The sequence below is a fragment of the Hyperolius riggenbachi genome, chromosome 2 (genome assembly GCF_040937935.1).
Source record: "Hyperolius riggenbachi isolate aHypRig1 chromosome 2, aHypRig1.pri, whole genome shotgun sequence".
Taxonomy (NCBI): Eukaryota; Metazoa; Chordata; class Amphibia; order Anura; family Hyperoliidae; genus Hyperolius; species Hyperolius riggenbachi.
The window spans coordinates 302,731,568-302,754,569 of NC_090647.1; the positions used below are offsets into that span (position 1 = coordinate 302,731,568).

General features: G+C 39.6%; 1 protein-coding gene across 2 annotated transcripts in view; it reads left to right on the top strand.

The window, feature by feature from the left end:
- EPHA10 (EPH receptor A10) overlaps nt 1–23,002 on the top strand; it is a 766,354-nt gene that overhangs the window by 84,691 nt on the left and 658,661 nt on the right. For both annotated transcript variants that reach the window (XM_068269039.1, XM_068269040.1), the window contains exon 3: nt 9,319–9,988. In XM_068269039.1, coding sequence (XP_068125140.1) covers nt 9,319–9,988 — 670 coding nt within the window. The remainder of the gene's footprint in view (nt 1–9,318; nt 9,989–23,002) is intronic.

A 23,002-nucleotide genomic window follows, 5' to 3' on the forward strand; every position in this document is an offset into this window, starting at 1 on the left:
TATTATTTGAAATTATCCCCAGAAGATTCTTGGAGACAAGCTATGTTTTTGTACTGGCTTTAGAAATCTCAGTACCGAACATTTCGCATGGATCACCTGCCAGTTCTCAAGATGTTGCCACCTGTGATACATTTCAAAAAGTAAATCAGGAAGAGGAAATATTTTACAATGGGCAAACACTGACTGAATAATTTATAAATTAATATTGTAAAAAAAATAAATAAGCACATTTATTGGTTTAATTATTTTTGTTATTTTATTTTTTTTGTAGACAGTAAAACCACTCCAGGTTTATTAAATCACTTATGTTCTCAAGCACAAGTGCTCTCGAGCCTTAGTAAATAGACCACACAAAGTTGATTATAATTTATATTAATATTGTCCAAAAGTAAGTCCACTTGTGCTACATTTAACAGACTAATTATTTAGTAAAGCCTGCACACCAGAAATGCTCTAGAGAGTTCCTTTAATAGACCAACAGGTCATAGCAGCGTGAAACCAGAGAAAGTCTTACATGTTTTGTGCTAAGGCTCACCCTTATAGAAATGTCTATGTGTAAGTGTTTTGTATGAACCGTTTTTTGGCTCTATGTTGATGTGATTCAATGATTTCATAAAATGGACCATGTTTGCTATATTACATGAAGAATTTGGCTAGCCATGATTCAGAACCCAAAATCTTTCCTCTAAGCAACTTCTAACTCATTTATACTGTAGCAGCATCAGGCCTGGAACGCACTAGAAAGTGCACAACACCATCACAATTGCTAGCAATTTGTGATAGCATTTTGCAAGCGATTTTGGGAGCAGTTTCCCTGCTCCTATACAATTCATTAGAATGGAAATCCTCCTAAAATGCTGCATGTCTAGCGACTAGTGGAATCTGTCAAATCCATTTACATTGGCAGAGCATTTAGGGAAAATGCTAGCAATTGAAAGCGCTCCCTAAACACTAAAAAAATTTTTAAAAAAATTTAGTGGGTTCCAGGCCTAATTCTGATTCTAATGTTTAGGGCCAGAACAGACTGAAATCAGCCATTAACACATTGCTTACCTGCCCATTCTCCGGACTATACAATTTCAACACAGCAATCACATGGAAAAATGTATGCGTCTAGAGCAATCCAAAAATATTTTAGCTTTAAAGAGACACTGAAGCGAAAAAAAAATGATGATATTATGATTTGTATGTGTACTATAGCTAAGAAAAAAAACATTAAGATCAGATACATCAGTCTAATTGTTTCCAGTGCAGGAAGAGTTGAGAAACTCCAGTTGTTATCTCTATGCAAAAAAGCTATTAAGCTCTCCGACCAACTTGGTGGTGGAGAGGGCTGTTATCTGACTTTTATTATCTCAACTGTAATTAAACTGTTTACTTTTCCTCTAGCAGAGGAGAGTTTATTACTTCACAGACTGCTCTGAAAGACTCATTTTGAATGCTGAGTGTTGTGTAATCTGGACATATTATAGAGTGATGCAATGTTAGAAAAAACACTATATACCTGAAAAGAAAAATATGAGAATATTTTCTTTGCTGCTAATCTTCTAGTAATTATTCATAGTACACAACCAATTCCTTATATCATATATTTTTTTTCGCTTCAGTGTCTCTTTAACAAGAATTGCAGAAATACACATACTTTGAAATAGTTATGTGTAAGATTAATTTGCATTTTTATGCTGTTTTACTTTCATACCAATATTCACTACCGATCAAACGATTGAGAAACAGGAATTGGACTGTCCTATCAAAAACAACCGATAAACTATTTTTTGTTGAAGGACACTTGAAGTGAGAGGGATATAGAGGCTGCCAATACCAATTGCCTGGCTGTCCTGCTAATCATCTGCCTCCAATACCTTTTAGCCATAGACCCTGAACAAGCATGCAACAGATCAGATGTTCCTGACATTTTTGTCAAATCTGACAAGATTGGCCACATGTTTGTTTCAGGTGTGATTCAGACACTACTGCAGCCAAGTAGAAGGGCTGCCAGGCAACTGGTCTTGTTTAAAAGAAAATAAATATGGAAAATTCTATCTACTTCTTGCTTTAGGTTCCCTTTAAGTGATCAAACATGGTGGTAAATGTCAATCGATTATGCACATAACACTGTGTGAATAATCACATGGTCAATCAATGTGATGTACCAGGAGCAATACACCAGCCATATCTTGTTGTGAGCCATTGTTCATGTGTGTATGTTAAATGGAATTCCCCATTCAATCAATAACCAGTTAGGAAATTGATCAGAATGACCACTTACCCAAAAGGGTGTTTGAGGAATTGTCCATCTATCTTAGAATTATCCATACAAGCTAATGTGACAAGTCTAGGTTGGAAATCTTGTACTGCCCTTTGTTTGCATAAAATACATTTACAGTATTTTTCTAATTCTCATATTACTATTTTAAAAATGTATGACATTTCCTCAGGTAAAATAAAACGTTAATTTAAAATTATACTTTTTTGGTTAACAATAAACTTTATTCCTTTAGTTCTGACCTATTTTTTACAAGGAATTTCACAAACATTACTTTAGACTTCTTCATTTTATTGTATAGGAAAAGACAGGTTAAACTTTGTCACATAATTATTAACAGCACAGTGTCTACTGGGTATATCCCTTGCTACAGGTGATTATTTCATTCTTGCAATCCTTCCTGTTTTGTGCAAATAATCATTCATGCAGGATTATGGCAGTCACTGACTGTGGTACTACTAGCCATCTGCAATGAAATGTAAAAATGTCATGAAAAAGTACTATTTGTGTTAATGTGCCCTTTAGACATTTATAGCTGGTTGCAAACCTACACTTAAAGAGACACTGAAGCGAAAAAAAAAATATGATATAGTGAATTGGTTGTGTACTATGAATAATTACTAGAAGATTAGCAGCAAAGAATATATTCTCATATTTTTATTTTCAGGTATATAGTGTTTTTTCTAACATTGCATCATTCTATAATATGTGCAGATTACACAACATTCAGCATTCAAAATGAGTCTTTCAGAGCAGTCTGTGAAGTAATGACCTCTCCTCTAGCAGAGGAAAAGAAAACAGTTGAGATAATAAAAGTCAGATAACAGCTCTCTCCACAACTAAACTTAGTCAGAGAGTTAATGGCTTGTTTGCATAGAGATAACAACTGGAGTTTCTTAACTCTTCCTGTACTGGAAACAATTAGACTGATGTATCTGATCGTAATGTTTTATTTCTTAGCTGTACTACACATACAAATCATAATATCATAATTTTTTTTCACTTCAGTGTCTCTTTAAGTTTAATTCCTAGTGTTACATGTCATAGCATAGCATTTTTTTTTTAGTAATGGTGAAATATCACTTTTAAATAATTATCATGTAGTTGGTACACTACTCCATATACTGTAGATAGTCCTTTCTTAGTGCATAATAATAAAATAAATAAATAAAAAATATTAAAACAAAAAATAAGCATAGCCCTACCTCAAACTTCGATTAATCCCTTAATTGCGTGTTTGGTGGCCAGGGAAGCAAAGCAATTAAGAAGAAGAAGTTCCAGATCTTTATTTTAAATATCAACTTGCATGGCTGTTAACACTGGGGGAAGGTGGTGCTGATTGCAGGAAGGGGGGAGAGCAAAACTATCACTCACTTGTAAAACTCCTTTAGTTCAAGTAAAAAATATTGAAATACTAACATGGATATTGATGTTGGATTTTTTATAAAATACGTTAATCACCTCACCAGGTAATTTTTATTTTACAATTTTTTCGTAGTATCTGTTAATTTTCCTTTGCTTTTAATAATAATTGCAGTATTTGTATAGCGCCTTTCTCCTGTCAGACTCAAAGCACTTGCGAGGCAGCCACTAGAGCGCACTCAGTAGGCAGTAGCAGTGTTAAGGAGACTTGCCCAAGAAACACCTTATTGAAATAGGTGCTGGCTTACTGAACAGGCAAAGCTGAGATTTGAACCCAGGTCTCCTGTGTTAGAGGTAGAGCCCTTAACCATTACACCATCCAGCCTTTTAACCCTTCATAGCAATTGAGAAAGATGTCAAATTACCTCTTCTGCTTCTTCTTCTTCTATTTGCATAAGTGATGACGCCCCTGTAATAAATTAAGTGACCACATAACATCTTTGTGCGTGTGTATTATAGCTGTGGTGTGACTAGTTTACATTAGCTGATTGTTGCATTCGGCAAACTGTTCAGGCTATAATGCCACTATTAATCATTCCTGCTGATGAAAGTCATTTTTAGATCTTAAATAGAGGTTAATCTTTAATAGCCCACATTTAATCAGTGTATTCGGGTCCTAGCAGAAAAATGACCTCAAGGAAGGGCTTAATTAATATGTGTAAAATCATATGCACTAAAGTTTTGTTGCTCTCTGCTCTGCCTATTTGCATCTCAGATGGAGAATGTTCTATATCTCACTTCATTATATATATTGTACATCACATTATAAATCCATATATAGTTCATTAGTTCCCCGGCTGTCACATTACACCACTGTTAACGCCAGGAATATTGTGTATTGTGATACAGATATAACTAAATGAATCTGTAGGAAGGTAGAAAACAGGTGTGCCACACCAGTGTTGGTATTGAAGTGCAAACTGGTTATGTCTCACCTATTTCTTACACATGGAAGAAAAACTGGGGAATACGCACTAAACTGCGTTAAGCAGAATTACGTGCATAAAGTCTTGCCATATGATGAGTAGAGCTTAACCACTTTACCCCCACGCGTACGGATTTCTCCGCCCCTTTTTTCCCTCCTAAAAAAACAGGGACGGAGAAATCCGTACCTTCTGCGCTACCGCCGCTGTCCGCGCTCCCGCCGCTCGTGCGCGTGCACCCGCTGCTCGTGCACGCCGCCGCCCGCTCACCCGGAGATCAATGAACGGGAAAATCCATTCCCGTTCGTTGATCTAAGCCCCCGCAATGATCTGCTGCTTCTTTCAGAAACAGCGAGATCATTGTGAGTCTCCCAGCCTCCTACTGCTTCCTGTAAGCGTCCTTCCGGACGCTTACAGGTCGCATGTAAACAAACACTCTGTGGCCATCTTGTGGCCAAATAGTAAACTACACCCTAAAAGCATTTTACATATACAAACATTACATTTACACAATAAATTAACTCATTACCTCCCACACTCCCCAATTTTTATTTTTTTTTTGTAATTAAAAAAAAAATATACAATAAAAAAAAACATAAATAGTTACCTTAGGGACTGAACTTTTTAAATATTTATGTCAAGAGGGTATAACACTGTTACTTTATAAACTGCGGGCTTGTAATTAGGGATGGATGCAAAACTGAAAAAAATGCACCTTTATTTCAAAATAAAATATTGTCGCCAAACATTGTGATAGGGACATAATTTAAATGGTTTTATAACCGGGACAAATGGGTTAATACATTTCATGGGTTTTAATTACAGTAGCATGCTTTATTTAAAAACTATAATGGCCGAAAACTGAAAAATAATAATTTTTTCCCACATTTTTTCCTATTTCCCCATTAAAACACATTTAGAATAAAATAATTCTTGGCATAATGTCCCACCTAAAGAAAGCCTAATTGGTGGCGAAAAAAACAAGATATAGTTCATTTCATTGGGATAAGTAATAATAAAGTTATAGACGAATGAATGGAAGGAGCGCTGAAAGGGGAAAATTGCTCTGGTGGTCAGGGGGTAAAACCCCTCAGTGGTGAAGTGGTTAAAGAGCACCTCCGGCCAAAAAAAGAGTTTGAATTGCAATACATATTCATAATCTATGCACTGTGTAAAGTTAGATGAACATATCCAGTATACTTCTTATACATTGTTCACAAAAGTTCTCATAAATTACTTATTTATAACCTAATTGATAAAAATAAGAGTTCAGCACATTTACATGCAAAATAATCACATAAAGTGAGTTGTTCCTGACTAACTTCATTTCAATATTACTTTTCTTGCCTTAATTATATTATATTTTTGCTCTATGGAAGCCTAAAAATATAACATAGATAAGGTGAAAACAGAGCAAAACAGGTGAAAAAGCTTTGTGATGCCCATTGTAGTAGATAGAACAGACTCACATTTATATCTGTAAGTAGCACTTCCTTCTTTCTAATATACACCCTCAGAATGGTGTCCTCCCCTCCATCCTGGTTCCCTCCTCTGCCCCTCCTTCCTCTGCTCTCTGCCTGTATGTATCAAATTACTTCTCTTTTCACAGTGTGTAGGAGAGAGGAGAGACAGGTTAACTGCTGCAGCCTGTCTTATCCTGTCTGTTTGCTGTAATTCTTATTTTAGATGTCTGTCTGCCTGCCTGGATTAGATCACAAGGATATGGGGGGTGGAGTTATGACATAAATCCCCCAGCATCCTTTGCAACTATGGTTTGGTAAGAAAAAAAATCACCCTGGCCCAATTTCACACTGAGGGTGGGGATTTCATGACCATATGTGGAAAATGGACCCTAGGGGTGAGAAAATCACACTTTATTATGCATGATTTTATATATCTTGGCAATTTATTAGGTTTAAAGCAAACTGCAATTTATACTTTAGGTACTCTTTAATGCAATACATTACATGCAATGCATTACGATCAATGCTGCTTAAAGGACACCTGAAGTGAGAAGTATATGGAGGCTGCCATATTTATTTCCTTTTAAACAATACCAGTTACCAGTCTATTTGGCTGCAGTGGTATCTAAATAGCTCCAAGAAGAATGCAGTTAATCTTGTCAGATCTGACAATAACGTCAAGAATGCTGCATGCTGCATCTGCTGCATGATTGTTCAGGGTGTATGGCTAAAAGTATTAGAGGCAGAGGTTCAGCAGACTAGCCAGGCCATTTGGTATTGCTTAAAAGGAAGTAAATATGGCAGCCTCCATATCCTCCTTGCTTCAGTTGTACTTTAACGCAGTTTAGGGTCTATTTCCACTAGGTGCTGCAGCCATTTCCGATTCGCCCACAGCACCCATACTATTGTGAATCTGCAGCCCAAATTGATTAGCCATGCCATACATGGTTATAGGGATTTGGGTGCGTGGTGCATAAATCTGCAGCAAGCCATCCAGAATCGCACTGTAGTGCAAGCCATTACAGGAAAAGGCAGCATTTCCCCGTGCAGCTTGCATGCTGGGAAACGCTGCAGATTTTGGATGAATTGGAAACAGCCCCTTAAGGTGGCCATACACTGGTCGATTTGCCATCAGATTCGACCAACAGATAGATCCCTCTCTGATCGAATCTGATCAGAGAGGGATCGTATGGCCACCTTTACAGCAAACAGATTGTGAACCGATTTCAGCCTGAAACCGTTCACAATCTGTTGTGGTGGTGCTGCTGCTGCTGCCCCCGCCCGCCCGCATACATTACCTGCTCCGCCGGCGCGACTCCAGTCCCCCGGTCACCGCTGCTCTGTCTGCGCTCTGGTCTCCAGGTCCGGCATGCCTCACTTCTTCTAGCCCGGCAGGAAGTTTAAACAGTAGAGGGCGCTCTACTGTTTAAACTTCCTGCCGGGCTAGAAGAAGTGAGGCATGCCGGACCTGGAGACCAGAGCGCAGACAGAGCAGCGGTGACCGGGAGACTGCAGTCGCGCCGGCGGAGCAGGTAATGTATGCGGGCTCTATTGCGTCGGTCGTCGGGCACTCGAACGCCGCTAGCGATGCGCTCTTTACCCGCGGGCGATCGACGGTTATTTTCCGCACGGCACGATCGACGGGATCGGACGAAATGGATCGAAATTCGGCGTGTAGCGTGAACGATTGGCAGCAGATTCGATCCCAGTGATCGAATCTGCTGTCGAAACGGGCGCAAATCGGGCCAGTGTATGGCCTGCTTAAGTGAACAAACCCCATAGATTCTAAAAACAAAAAGTCAATTCTAAAACAATATACATCACTGGTAACTGTTTTATTGCTGGTCTGGGAGAGGTCTCTCCCAGTCCTCCAATAAAACAATTAGAAGATGAAACAAGAAAAGTACTAAACAAACAAGAAAAGAACTAACCAAAAATAGGTACTGTGTGTCAGTTTTTCTCTGATCATTATTAAGGGAACAGTAAATACATAAAAAGGGGTCTACTTTATAATAAGACATTCTGATTGGTCATAATCATTTTCATTGTTGTACCTTAATTTGTAAAGTAAATGGCAAATACAAGGGTGCTGTCATTTCATCCAGTTCAGTTTATGGGGTAGTACTCTCAATTCTTTAATCAGGATTCACTTTTTAGTATTTATATAGTGTGGGCATCTTCCACATCATTTTACACAGTATATAGTCTTACTAACTGTCCCTCACAGGGGCTCACAATCAAATTCCTTCCTTAGGGGAAAGCCAATTAACCTATCTGTATGTTTTTGGTATGTGGGAGGAAACCAATGTACATGGAGGAAACCCATGCAGTCACAAGGAGAACATACAAGATCCTTGCAGAAAGTGCCCAGGCTGGGATTCAAAAATGCTATCCGTTAAGCCACTGTGGTGTCCACCTTCATTGACAAAAAAACTGTTATAGCATATATCAGTGGTACAAAACAAAAGTAATTTTGTAATTTCATTTCAATGGTATGGGTATTTGTACAGCTTTGTATTGTAAAGGCTCACATCAACCTAACATGGGGTGTATGCACTAAACTGTGCTAAACAGAATAATGTGCAGAGAGTCTTATATCGCATGATGAGTAGAGCAGAATGCAATACATTACATATAAATCATTACACTCTACTCATCGTGCGCAACACTTAACATATGTAATTCTTATTGACGTAGTTTAGTGCATACACCCCATGTGGTCTACAGTGTTTTTCTGGATAATTTGTGTGACGATGCACAGGTTCCATAGCAGCTGACCATGCTATGGAATAATATGGGTGTCTTCCACTTGCAGGGTGTGCATTGCATTGTGCCCACATTGCTATATGAGTGTTATGCAATGTACATAATGGTAATGTAGCCGAATAGTCTCAGTGCTTGCAGGAAGGTTCAACTATGCATGTAGCTGTCTTTGCAAATGAAACAAAGGCAATAAACCTGAAATATTGTTTGCAATATCCCTCATGAAGAATCCATCTGAACTGTGAAGATTGCTTTTTCGTCAGCAACAGTGAAAGAACGCTATAAATACTCTCTACCTATCAGAGTGAAGTTTGCAATTTCAAAGAGGAGTTTCTCTCAAACTTTGCCTCATTTTTTCTGAAGATTATTAGATGTACATTTCTTCCCCAGCTACACACTGTTCACATGTTCATAATTTAGGGAAATGTATTTTTAATTCCAAAAAGGTACATTTACAAAATGTTCTATTTTGTTTTTTTAGTGGGAGGAAATAAGTGGTGTCGATGAGAACTACAAGCCCATTCGTACCTACCAAGTCTGCAACGTCATGGAGCCAAATCAAAACAACTGGCTACAGACAGGCTGGATTTTACGACGGAACGGGCAAAGGATTTTTATTGAACTCAAGTTCACTCTGAGGGACTGCAACAGTATCCCCGGTGTAGTGGGGACCTGCAAGGAGACCTTTAATCTGTACTATATTGAATCTGATTATGATCTGGGGAAGACCATCAAAGAGAGCAAGTATGTAAAAATTGACACAATTGCAGCTGATGAAAGCTTCACTCAAGGAGATCTAGGAGAACGGAAAATGAAACTGAACACAGAAGTGAGAGAGATCGGACATCTTAACAAAAAAGGCTTTCACTTGGGATTTCAGGACGTTGGGGCCTGTGTTGCTATAGTCTCTGTGCGAGTCTATTATAAAAAGTGCCTCTCCACAATTCAGAACCTGGCAGTGTTTCCAGACACAGTGGCAGAGGCAGCCTTTTCAACACTGGTGGAAGTTAGGGGGACTTGCGTGAATAACTCTGAAGTAGACTTGGATAATCCACCAAGGATGCATTGCAGTGCTGAGGGGGAATGGCTGGTCCCTATTGGAAAGTGTACTTGTAGTGCTGGCTTTGAAGAAAAGGAAGGTAGCTGTAAAGGTAAAACTCAGTTTAAAGTCTCTATAGATTCGCTTGATTGATTTGGAAATGTGTCATTTCACTAAAAGCAACAGATTGTAGTGAATGTTATCTCTCAATAGTTGGTTAGAGACATTACAGGTGATCTAGTATGTAAAACGGATCAGTTCCTATAGAATACATATGTACTGTATACTCTACTGATTGACTGTTCTTTAAGACTGTGTACATATATATGCGTTTTGGCAGCTATATGATGATATAGAAAAAAAGGCATATTTATTTGTAGCATATTTCCATCTTTCAAGCAGAATATATTCACCGTGAATCCAAATCTGAGATCACCATAGCAACATTATTACAAGTAAGCCAACTACAACTGCCTTATTATGTTAGTCAATTAAATATACTCTGCAGAGCTGTAAGGGAAATGAGTTGCATATCTGCTGTTAAACTACCTCCTCCCTATTAATTACATCAATTATACCTTTCCTTAGCATGGCTTTAAATATCTTTTTGAAATGCCTAGTCTATTATAAGCCAAACAAATGAATGCATATGTAGCAGCAAAACAGAAGTTTCTGCAGTGTTGCGTTTTCAATTAATATTTCAGTCCCTTTTATTGTGCTTGTGTATATATATTACAGGTATAGTAGAAAGGCATGCAGAAGTGTTTGTGCTCTATGTTAATACTTATCCAGTAAGCAGCCAAATGTAGCTTATGTCTGCTTGCAAGGTAAATTTGTAAAATGTAAGATGATACGATTTCAGTCAAATCTACTTTTTGTAATGTCTTTAGGCATGTTCATAAGACAACTATACTGTAATGTCAGGTATTTACGCATTTTCTGTTATTAGGGATTATGTACCTTCTGCTCTACAGAGCTGATCATTTTGTGCATTACTACCAGTAATAACTGTGCAGCTATTTGAAACATAAGCAATATTTAGGAGTAGGTTTTAAAGAAGGGTTATAAAGTTGCTTTTCTGCCTTGCAATATTAGAGTTTCTTTAAACTCTACTAGGAGGACTATACGGAGATGTGAACATCCAGTGGTTTGTTTTTTGTAGGTGCAATTCTGGTATAAAAGTATGAAAGCTTTTGAAAAACTGCATTTTCAGTTCTGCAAAATAAAATACTTTAATAGCAATGCACCAGTGGGATAGCAATAGAGAATGTAGAAACTGAAACTACATCAGAGTCCCTGGATCAGAGGAGCTTCTGTTAACAGCTGTTAGTCTTCATTGGCACTGGTGTGGTAATGGTCAACTCTATTTTGAATAGTAGTAATCATTAACAAACTGTTTCCCTTCCCACTGTGGATGTCCTTGGAGGTTTTGATGTTCCACATCAATTATTATGAGTAGAGGGTCTAAAGAAATCTTATGTGAAATGTGCACTGGGGTCTTTAATTATGGCACAGCAATGCACTTTTCAAAAGGCACCAAACAGGGTTCCAAGTTCCCATTTCCCCTTGGTTCTTCATGAATGAGCTCCAATGTCATGTATCACCATCCATACCTATGCTCATGTCCACTCTCACTTTTAAGCAGAATACAGCTACTTAAGTAAATCAAAAATAAACAAAGCGTGTCTCCCAAAGTCTAGAAACCTAATTACTAATAGGGTCTATAAGACTTTTATTTTATTTTGCTGTCAATATGAACACGGAATTATGGAATATGTTTATTATGGAAGATGCCACTTCTTTATGTCCTTCTCCTAAACAGTGTCGACTCATTAATAAATACATGTTTACAAAAGGAAATGGTCATTTAAAGATATGCAAAATTGGGGGTTACTAACAGAGAAATAGGTTTGCTGGTGCTACTGGTTAATCTGAGGGTGGACTAGGAGATGGAAGTCTCTTTCAGTAGTTCCAAAGCCTCTTGAAAGTTGGCCCCTGAAAATGGTTAGTGAGTACCTGGTATGTGCTCCCCACCTTCCCCATAGTCCCAATAAATACTAACAGGTGTCAGCCTCAACCACCAGTTTTAAGCTTCTAATTCTACCTCAGCTGTTTTTGCACCATTATAAAGATGGATTACCCTCTTAGGCTGTTAGAACTGTTCCAAATACTGTAGAGCAGGGGTCTCAAACTCGCGGCCCGCGGGCCATTTGCGGCCCGCGATACAATATTTTGTGGCCCCAAGGCCCCAGAGCTTGTAGGGGCCCCCAGTGGCTACAAGAGGAAAAAAAAATTTTTCAAATCGGCCTTATAGTTTTTGAGAAAATCGATTTTAAAGTTGCAAAGGAAAAAAATACACATTTAAAAACCCGCCGACTTTAATGGTTAATAGCAAATCCACCTTAAATGCTAGAAACCCTAAATTTGCAGGATATGTTAAGGAGATCATTAGGAATAAGAGGAAAAAACAATTTTTCAAAAAGACCTTATAGTTTTTGAGAAAATCGATTTTAAAGTTTCGAAGGAAAATAGTATACTTTTAAATGCGGTAAATGTCACTTTTAGTAGCAAGCCTAACGGTAGTGTAATTTTACATGTATCAAAAGAAAGAGCAATACATTTCCTGACAGAGTTTCCAGGGGGTCCATACGCAGCCGCAGCGCTTTGGCCAGGTATCGCTATACAGCCGTAATATGGCTGTATGAAGATTCCTGGCATTTTTTCCTATTTTCCCAATTTTTTTTTTTATGTTTAGAGTGGGCGGGCAGAGGCGGCGATCCGCCGCGATTGACGTCAGGAGGGGCAGAGCTGAAGCTGAAAGCTCTGCCCCTTCCAGGAAATGCCGGCGGATTGCCCCCGGGGCAATTTGGGGGCTCTGCAGCCCTCGTTTTGCGGCGGGGACACGTGAACTCCCTTATGCGGCCCAGCCTCATCCTGACTTTGCCTCCTGCGGCCCCCGGGTAAATTGAGTTTGAGACCCCTGCTGTAGAGTTAATAAAGCAAGGCAGGTACTGGTTTTAGGTAAAGTGCACACAACATACAGCAACTAATTGATTTTGGTTTTCTTTTGTCAGATCAGTGAAAAATGAACCTTGAATGAATACTGTGCATAGATTATACATTGTTCTATACCTTAATTAATGAGCCCATGTGAGTGCATTTTGGTTATAAACATAGCTGGGAACTCCATGGATCTGACCAAGAAAAAAGTACAAATGTCCTGTTTCCACTAGGTGCAAATTTGTAAGTTTTTTTTTTCCAGCACACAAATTCACACAGCAATAAATTGCTATTGGCATGTTTCCATTAGATGCGGAAATCGCATCCAGAAAGAAACAGATAGCAGGGTTGCTATTTTTTGGATGTTGCATGCTATACTGTGCATGCAGTTTCACATGAGCTAACAATAATGAAAACGGCTTGCTTCTTGTAGAAAACAGGCCCAAAAATGTTTTTTTTTAATATGTATGCAAATTTGCATGTAAAAAGAAATGCATAGATGTGTATGGGTTTTTCCTATTTGCATGCAAATTTTACAGCCAAAAATTCATATGTTATTTGCATGCTTCTAATGGAAACATACCCTAAAGGAAAAGCAGAACACAAGAGTTTGTCAGCACCCCAAGTAATATTGACTGCGTGTGCTGGGGTAGAACATGTATACATAATACTATAAGAGAAAAGATACCCCTATAAATAGCACCACTGCAAACCATATATATCAATCAAAAAAAATCTTCATTACAAGCTTTGCAAACACATATCAATGATACGCAAAATTAATTAAAAACATCTAAAAACAGCATAATATTGTATTTCCAGCCATATTCAACATAATGGGCCTGCTAGATATAATAATCTATTATGTTCAATCTCAGTGGATGTACAACCTGTAACCACTGGGGGCTCAGAGAATGAATGGATGAACCCGGGTTCAGTAAGAAATTTAAAGTGCAAAAAACCTGTGTAATACAGTGCATATCAGCCCTACTTGGAACCATGAAAGTGCATATAGTGCTATATTTACACAAACAAACAATTATTCAGCATATGCAATAACCTGAACTGTGCAACCTATCAGACTAAAAGTGCAGTTTAAATACTGTCAGAGTCACTAATGACCAAGTGGAAGCAGCCTATAGGGTCTGCAAGGAAGTGAATAAATAGAATATATACTTAGCCGGGTATAAAAAGAAAGGCAGGCGCAGACTGGCTTGGAAAGACGGAAATATCCCCTCAGGACATAGCCCACATGCTCCGCGGTCGTCACTTCGCTTTGAAAGGTGAGGTGGATAGCCGTCTAAAGGAAAAGCAACTAATAGCACAAAGTTGAGTTACACACACATGTAAACATGCGTACACACACATACACACATGTACACACACGTACACAAACGTACACACACGTACACACACGTACACAATTTCTACTTGACCCAATTGTTCTCCCACCAGCCTTGTTAGAGGATTAGAAATGGGGATTGGACAGGCTTGTGCTGCATCCCATACCATAACTCCCAAACAGATACATCATACGATCCACCCAATCCCCTGACATTTACTTTTTTTGCTTTCCAAGACCTTAATGCCTGACCATGGAATGAATCAACAACTTTCTTATCCCTAGAAAGTTTTATTCTTCCTAATCCAGCAAGCCCAAAGCTGTGTTTAAATTCCACAATAGCATGGTCGGATTTGCATCTCTGCCTAGTCTACTTGCTCACCCCTTCCTTGTACCCTACTTTCTGATGGGTAATGTGGGCTGTGTGCAGAAACATATTCATTTCCAGAGACAACACTGAACACACAGCACAGGTTTCTCCACACACATCAAAGCAGACAGTATGACTCTTTAGAAGGGAAGAGGCGTGAAGGCAGTTAAAAGGCTGTACAGTGTTCCAACCATGCTTTGATCGAAATTCAGCTGGTTGGAATATGAAGAGAAACACTTTCAAGGACAATTTATACAGTTACTGGCTGATGTCCCAGCATTGCCCGAGTATGTATGTGAATGGGCCCTCAGAAATGATTAGATAGGTATTTTGCATACTTAGAGCATGAAAGCTATTTTCTAATTGATCAGAAGACGTTACAATACATAATTTCCGTTTGTGCTTGACTGTCCAATAATGTACACCTGTACAACTGTCATTTCCTTGTACAAATTGTACAGTTTGACACAACAGATTCTGTATGAGCCTAGACAAAACTCGCATTTCAAAATATTCATTTTTTCCTGAGAAGTAATTATTGTCTGACAGCTTCCCTGTTAAGGCTCCTTCCTCTCCTTCAGCCTCAGCATGTCTTGTCTGGTACATTTTACCAGTAATTTGAGAGACTGGGTAAGCATCATCAACAAAATATCTCAATGTTGATAAAGCTCAATCAACAATAGTAGTAAATGATAAGGCAGTGTGCAGAAAGGATAAAATAATGTGTAGAATTATGCTGGGGATACACGGTACGTTTCTGTAACGTGTATCGACCAGCTGATCAGGCCAGCTGATAATATTCAGCTGACCCGATCAAGCCGATCGACCCCCACCCGCTCGATTCCCACCTGTGCACAATGGTAGGGAATCGAGCACTGATAAGGAAGCGCCGGCAGGGGCGAGCGGTAATTGATCCACGCGCACGCGCGGACGAACGGGGATGCGGCGGGGACGCGGCTGGGGTCGATCCGCCGGCTAATCGAGCCGCTGGTCAACCCGTGTATCCCTAGCATTAGAACAAGAAAAGTAGATCCTATAAAATCCGCAGCACTATAACCAGTTTACAAAGTACAATAAGCTTTATTTGATACAAAAAATGAGTAAGAGTATTAAAAACAATGAAAACACATATATCAGGCAGGAGTGGAAGGTACACTGAATTAGACATAAAGCACAGATGAAACCAATACAAAATGTATCCAAATTGATGCCTGGAAGAAACTGCTTCATGGCAAAATTGTGATGTCTCCTGGTGGGGGCTGCATTGTCTCTTCTCTTTCCTGCGTTGCCTGGTAAGAACGTTAATACACTCTTGCGCCGCCGTGCGTCTTTCATTCCTTTTTGTTTCTGGCTTACTTGTCCATTCATCTCTTTATGCAGCTCTGCACGTCTTTCACTGTTGACATGGTCACTTGGTGCATTATTGTTTTTTTCTTACTATACTCTGCCCTTAGGTCATCATTACACTATGGATGAACTATTCTAATACCTACTCAACGCACTTGCACTTTATTCTTACTTGGCAACACAGGCTTTATATGATATTAATTTATCAATCTCCTGTAGCACAAATGTTTAAGTGTACTATTAGGGGCTGAGCCATATATTGTATTGGTAATATTTATGTTTTATTCAGTGTACCATCCACCCCTGCTTGATACATGCATTTTAATTGTTTTTAATACTCTTGCTCATTTTTGTATCAAATAAAACGAATTGTACTGTGCAAATTGGTTGTAGTGGTGTGGTTTTTAGAGGATCTATTTTTCTTGCTTTAATAAGTTTTACCAGACCACAGTTTACTTAGCTAGGCTAATTGCTAATTATACATGCCACCATTGCCTGTTTTAATAAGTTTTACCAGACCACAGTTTCCTTAGCTAGGCTGAATGCTAATTATACATGCCACCATTGCCTTATCAGTTCTGTAAGAATGGTAAATAAATCAGAGTATTCCCATATTTAGACAAAGGCTTATTTTAACACTGGAGTTACAACATACTTATAGGGGTCTGTTTTGTAAAATATATGGTCTAAAGTGTTGTAAAAGTGTACGGTTTAAAGTTATCATAAGACACTAGAGGATGTATGCGGTAAACTGCATTAAGCAGAATTACATGTGTAAAGTTTTACCACACAATGGCCCATATGCAATTAACTTTTTGTCCTCCGTTTTCTCCTGAGAGATAATTTTAAATCTTCTATTTAGAATAACTTTTCAGGACTTTGCAATTGAAAAAGTACCAAAAAGTAGGAGAAAAAGTACTATCAAAACTATTTTAAGTATTTTCTTGCTTGCTGGTGAAAAAAAAAATGCATTTTAATGACGTTTAAAATTATCACTTAGAAGAAAACTCAGGAGAAAAGGAAAAAGTTAAATGCATATTTTGAAACTTGTCAATAAATTGATTTTTAAACCATGAGCAAGCAAAGAAATGCTCAAAATAATTTTGATAGTACTTTTTACCTACTTTTTGATATGGGCGTGGCCTCGGCGGCAGCCCCAGGACCGCCTAACGCCGATTGGCGTAAAGTCCTGGGGCTCTGTTTTGCAGGAGATCGCGCTCAGGCTGTGTGCGCATCTCCTGCTTGGAGGGCGGAGCTCAGCCCCGCCTTCAGTCTCCGAGCAGCTATTGCCGCTCGGGAGACTGTTAGATGGCTTGATCGCCATCTATTTACTTGGTGCAGCGCTGCAATCAGCAGCATCGCTGCACTGGGGACAGCTGTGTGACACGGCTGTCCCCCTGGGGGACAAGAGAGCGATCGGCTCTCATAGGCAGAAGCCTATGACAGCCGATCGCCATAATTGGCTGGCTGTGGGGAGGGAGGGAGGGAAGAAATTTAAAGAAACAGTTTAAAAAACAAAACAAAAAAAAAAACAACAACAATATTTATTATTAAAAAAATAAACATGGGGGGAGCGATCAGACCCCACCAACAGAGAGCTCTGTTGGTGGGGAGAAAAGGGGGGGGGATCACTTGTGTGATGTGTCGTGCGGCCCTGCAGCTCAGCCTTAAAGCTGCAGTGGGCTATTTTGCTAAAAATGGCCTGGTCACTAGGGGGTTTAGCACTGCAGTCCTCAAGTGGTTAAATGGAAGATTACATTTTTCTTCTAGGAGAAAACGCAATTGAAAAAGTGAATTGCATATGGCCCGAGATGGCCGATATGCAGTTATTATTATTATTACTAAATAATAATAATAATAATTGCATATGGGCCATCTCGGGCCATATGCAATTCACTTTTTCACCTGAGTTTTCTCCTAGGAGAAAAGAACATTTAAGCACTTTGCAATAGAAAAAGTATCAAAAAAGAGGTAAAAAGTAGTATCAAAATTATTTTGAGCATTTTTTTGGTGGCTCATGGTTTAAAAATCTATTTATTGACAAGTTTCAAAATATCACCTAGGAGAAAAGGTGAAAAATACAATTGCATATGGGCCCTCATGTGGTAAGACTTTACACACCTTGGCCCTTATGCAATTAACTTTTTCTCGCAAGTTATTTCCTGGGTGATATTTTTTCATCTTCTATTTGAAATAACTTTCTAGCACTTTTCAACTGAAAACGTACCAAAAGGTAGGTGAACAAGTACTATCAAAATTATTTTGAGTATTTCTTTGCTTTCCAGTAGCTTACATTTTATTTTACTGACACTTTTAAAATTATCACCTAGGAGAAAACTCAGGAGAAAAAGTGAAAGGGCCCTATGCAATTCACTTTTTCTACTGAGTTTTCTCCTAGGAGATAATTTTTAATCTTTGATTTAGAATAACTTTTAGCACTGTGCAAAGGGAAAGTACCAAAAAGTAGGTGAAAAAGTACTACCAAATTATTTAGAGTATTTTTTTGTTTGCTGTTGGTTCAAAAGGCATTTTATTGACAAGTTTGAAAATATCATCTAGGAGAAAAATGTAATTGCATATGGGCCCTAGGTCCAAGTTTTCTCCTAGTTGCTATTCTCACACCTAACCAATAACATGCCTCAATCAGACTCCAGCAAACAAAAATATTATCTGAATAATTGCGACAGTACTTTTCACATACTTTATGTAACTTTTTTCAATTTCAGAGTGTTGAAAAGTTATTTAAAAACAGAAGTTAACAAATCCCCTAAGAGAAAACTTAGGAGAAAAAGTTTATTGAATAAGGGCTAAGATTGCAGTCACAAATGCAAAACATTATCCAGATTCTATATTTTACTGCTGAGTGTTACAAGCTGGCATGCTCAGTCCTCTGAGTCTGGAAAGGGGAGACAGAAGAGAAGCAGCAGACCACCTGCCACAGCTCATCCCAGGTGGATGTAACAGTGATGCACAGGGAAAATAATACATCCAAGCTAATCACTGTCTCTCATAACAAGGATCAGACAGGGGAAGTTAGGTAAATCACCAGACATTAATTTGTGACTTTATTGTGCAAAGTAAAAAGAAATGACATTTGTACATTGAAGCTCATTTGCAGGAATTTCAACAATTATGTTCCTGCATTTTGCAGCCTCCCATGTCATAATAGAAGAATCAAAGACAAAAAGACTTTATACTTACTGTATTCCGGCACTAAACTTCACTGACCACATGAGTGCCAAACTCCAGCTCTCACCATATTCTCTTGCACCTCCCTCTTCTGGGTCGCACACACTCTGCGCGTGAATAACGGAGGGAGATAAATTATCATTATTATTTATTTAATTTATATAGTACCAACATATTACACCGCACTGGGAAATAAATACAATTAACAGATCAGCCACCCACCCTTATAGAAGCCATTTTGTTGAGTGGTAGTTTCTGCAGTGTCCTGCTACCACTAAAAGCAGTAGGAGGGAGGGTGATCACTGCTTCCCAGAAATAGCTGCAGGATGTGACATCACTTCTGGACCCATATGCAATTCCCTTTTTCTCCTAAGTTTTCTACTAGGATATATTTTCACACCTTGTTATAATACTAAAAGCAGTGGAAAGGAGGGTGATCACTCCCTCCCAGAAATAACTGCAGGGTGTGACATCACTTCTGGGCCCAAATGCAATTTCCCCTTTCTCCTGAGTTTTCTCCTAGGTGATATTTTCACACCTTGTTATAACATGTATTTTAAACCAACAGCAAGCAAGAAAATACTCAAAATAATTGTATTAGTAATTTTTCACCAACTTTTTCAGATGTGAAATGCTGAAAACATTATTTGAAAGAGAACATGAACATTATCTCCTAGGAGATAACTTAGGAGAAAAAGTTAATTGCATATGGGCCCTGGTCTTTTAAGACAGTGTTTCCCAACCTTTTCCAGCCCGGGGAACACTGTCTGACCAAATTTTTCTCCGGGGAACGGCGCGCGCGGTGGGGGCGATGCGGCCCCCGGTTGTTTGCGCGACCTAGTGGACAGTGCCGCTATGGGGGGGGGGGGGGGGGGGGGCTGGGGTGCGGCTGCATAGCTGGCATAGTTGCCCCAGTGTAGGGAGTTTAGTTGCCTCAGTATAGTGCCCCAGTATAGCCAATATAGTGCCCCAGTATAGCCAGTATAGCCCCCCAGTATAGCCAGTATTGTGCCCCAGTATAGCTAGTATAGTGCCCCAGAATAGTGCCCCAGTATAGCCAGTTTAGTGCCCCAGTATAGTGCCCCAGTATAGCCAGTATAGTGCCCCAGTATAGCCCCCCAGTATAGCTAGTATAGTGCCCCAGTATAGCTAGTATAGTGCCCCAGTATAGCCAGTATAGTGCCCCAGTATAGCCAGTATAGTACCCCAGTATAGCCCCCCCAGTATAGCCAGTATTGTGCCCCAGTATAGCTAGTATAGTGCCCCAGAATAGTGCCCCAGTATAGCCAGTTTAGTGCCCCAGTATAGTGCCCCAGTATAGCCAGTATAGTGCCCCAGTATAGCCCCCCAGTATAGCTAGTATAGTGCCCCGGTATAGCCAGAATAGTGCCCCAGTATAGCTAGAATAGTGCCCCAGTATAGCCAGTTTAGTGCCCCAGGATAGCCAGTATAGTACCCCAGAATAGTGCCCCAGTATAGCCAGTTTAGTGCCTCCCGCCCGTCCCCGCGGCCGCCGCTGTTATTACCTTGTTAACAGCGGCCGCTCTCCCCTCTCCGGCGCGTGTATATTCAAGCAGCGTATCTCCGGCTGCTCTGTGTGATGCACTGATGCGGAAGAAAGGAGGGCAGCGGCTTCCTGTAACGGCGATATGTATCGCCGTTACTATGGTAACCGAGCCCTGCCTCCTTCCGCATCAGTGCATCACACAGAGCAGCCGGAGATACGCTGCTAGCATATACATGGTCTGGAGAGGGGAGAGCGGCCGCTGCTAAGGTAATAACAGCGGCGGCCGCAGGGACGGGCGGGAGGGGGGATAAGAGCACGGCACACCAGGCAACGTTCCGCGGCACACTAGTGTGCCGCGGAACAGCGGTTGGGAAACACTGTTTTAAGATACTGGTGTCTGGCCAGGGTCAGGGGACCACTGGAGTTCAGTTTCAGACTATAGGGAGTATGGTATTTTTAGTTTGTATCTAACATTTATCTGATGAGTAGAGGGAGCAGGATGGTCATTGTGTTGGAAATGGACTTTAAAAGATCATGAATGATTACTCCCTGTTTATTGTTAAATAAAATGGAAATATTTATTCAGTAAATGTATATTCTTTTCTGACATAAGAAAAATACTATGTTATTTTGGCAATCTGAAAATTTGAACACATATTATATATGTCCTGAAAATGGATATTTTGTTTATTGCCTACAATGTTCCCAGCTATATTTGTAACCCAATAAAAAAAGACAAGCAAGAAATGTATATGCAAGGATTGGTCAATCATTTTACCAAGTGCAATTTAAACAAATACCTTTCTATATTCCCTGTTTATGTCATCTTTATAAAATATCAAAATAAATGTTGTTACTTCCTGTTAAAAGCATACATTCAAGTCTCCTTTTCCTTTATTAAATATTCATAATGGGATATGCAGAAAAAGTGCCACTTTGTTGTTAACTTCAGCTTCCGTATTATTACAACTATTTTTGTCTCCATGACATGGCTAACCTCTAACAGGACTATGGGCCATACTCACTTAACATCAGTAAAATTGGTGTGTGCAGGGATTGTGACAATTTTATCATTACATATGCCATCTATGTAGCGCATATTGCACAATTAGAGTGTGTCAAGCTAATTGTGTAATGCACACTGCATAGTCAAGGTAATTTTAATGATCTTTAAAGTGTAACTGTCGGGCACAAAACCAAAAATCAATTCTTTATTTTTATCTAGTAAACAAGTAATAAGGATGCTAACCAGGCAATCCAACAGTTAAAATCACTATTCCTTTTCTTGTTGATAAATGATCATTCCCCAGTTTACCTGACTCTTATTTGGTACACACAAAATTTGGTACACAAAAAGGAAGTTGCAAGGCATGCTGAGTTGTCCATTTTTGCTTTTTTACTTCCCCTCAGACTTAACTAATGCAGCCTCCTTGGCTGAAGCCTCTTTCCCTCCTGTTTTCCCCTCCCACACCTCTGTTCCTCTCTGATTGGCTAATATTTCTCATGCTGAGACAATGCACTTTCTATAGTGAAGGGAGGGCAAATCAGGCAGAGGAGAGTAAGGGAGGAAATGACATCAGGGTTGGCTTAAAAGAAACCTTAACCGTGGGCTCAAAAAAAATTCACTTACCTGGGGCTTTCCCAAGCCTCCTGCAGCCGTCCTGTGCCCGTGCCGGTCCTTCGGTGCCCTCCGGTCTCCCTCCGCGGCTAAGTTTCGTTTTCGGCCGACTGCACGTCGTCCTCAGGCAAAGCGTCCTCTTCTTCCGCATTCCCAGTCGTAAAGAGCCGTAAAGTGCGTCCGCATGATGCGTCTTGCGTCATGCGGACGCGCTTTATGGCTCTTTACGATGGGGAATGCGGAAGAAGAGGACGCTTTGCCGGAGGACGACTGGCAGTCGGCCAAAAATGAAACTTAGCCGCAGAGAGAGAGCGGAGGGCACCGAAGGACTGGCGCGGGCACAGGACGGCTGCAGGAGGCTTGGGAAAGCCCCAGGTAAGTGAATTTTTTTGGGGGGCCCACGGTTAAGGTTCCTTTAAAAATAGCCACAGTTATTATGGGATATGCTAAGAAGGATTTTCTCTTTTTTCACTGTAGAAAAATCACTAAAATCAAAACGTGGACAGCGCATTACATAGGTTATGTAAGTAGAGCAAGTATTTATCTACTTATATATGTGTTTTATTTGTTTTTTTCTAAGATAGTATGGCTTATAGCTCCTCTTAATGACTATAGCCCTAGATTGCCAAACTATTTTCAAAGCATTACCTTTGTCCGCTGGGAACAGTTTTGTGCAACAGACAAGTCAACTGGTCAATATATTGTAAAACGTTATGTACAGGTTATTTGTGGGAGTCCCAAAAAGTCATATTT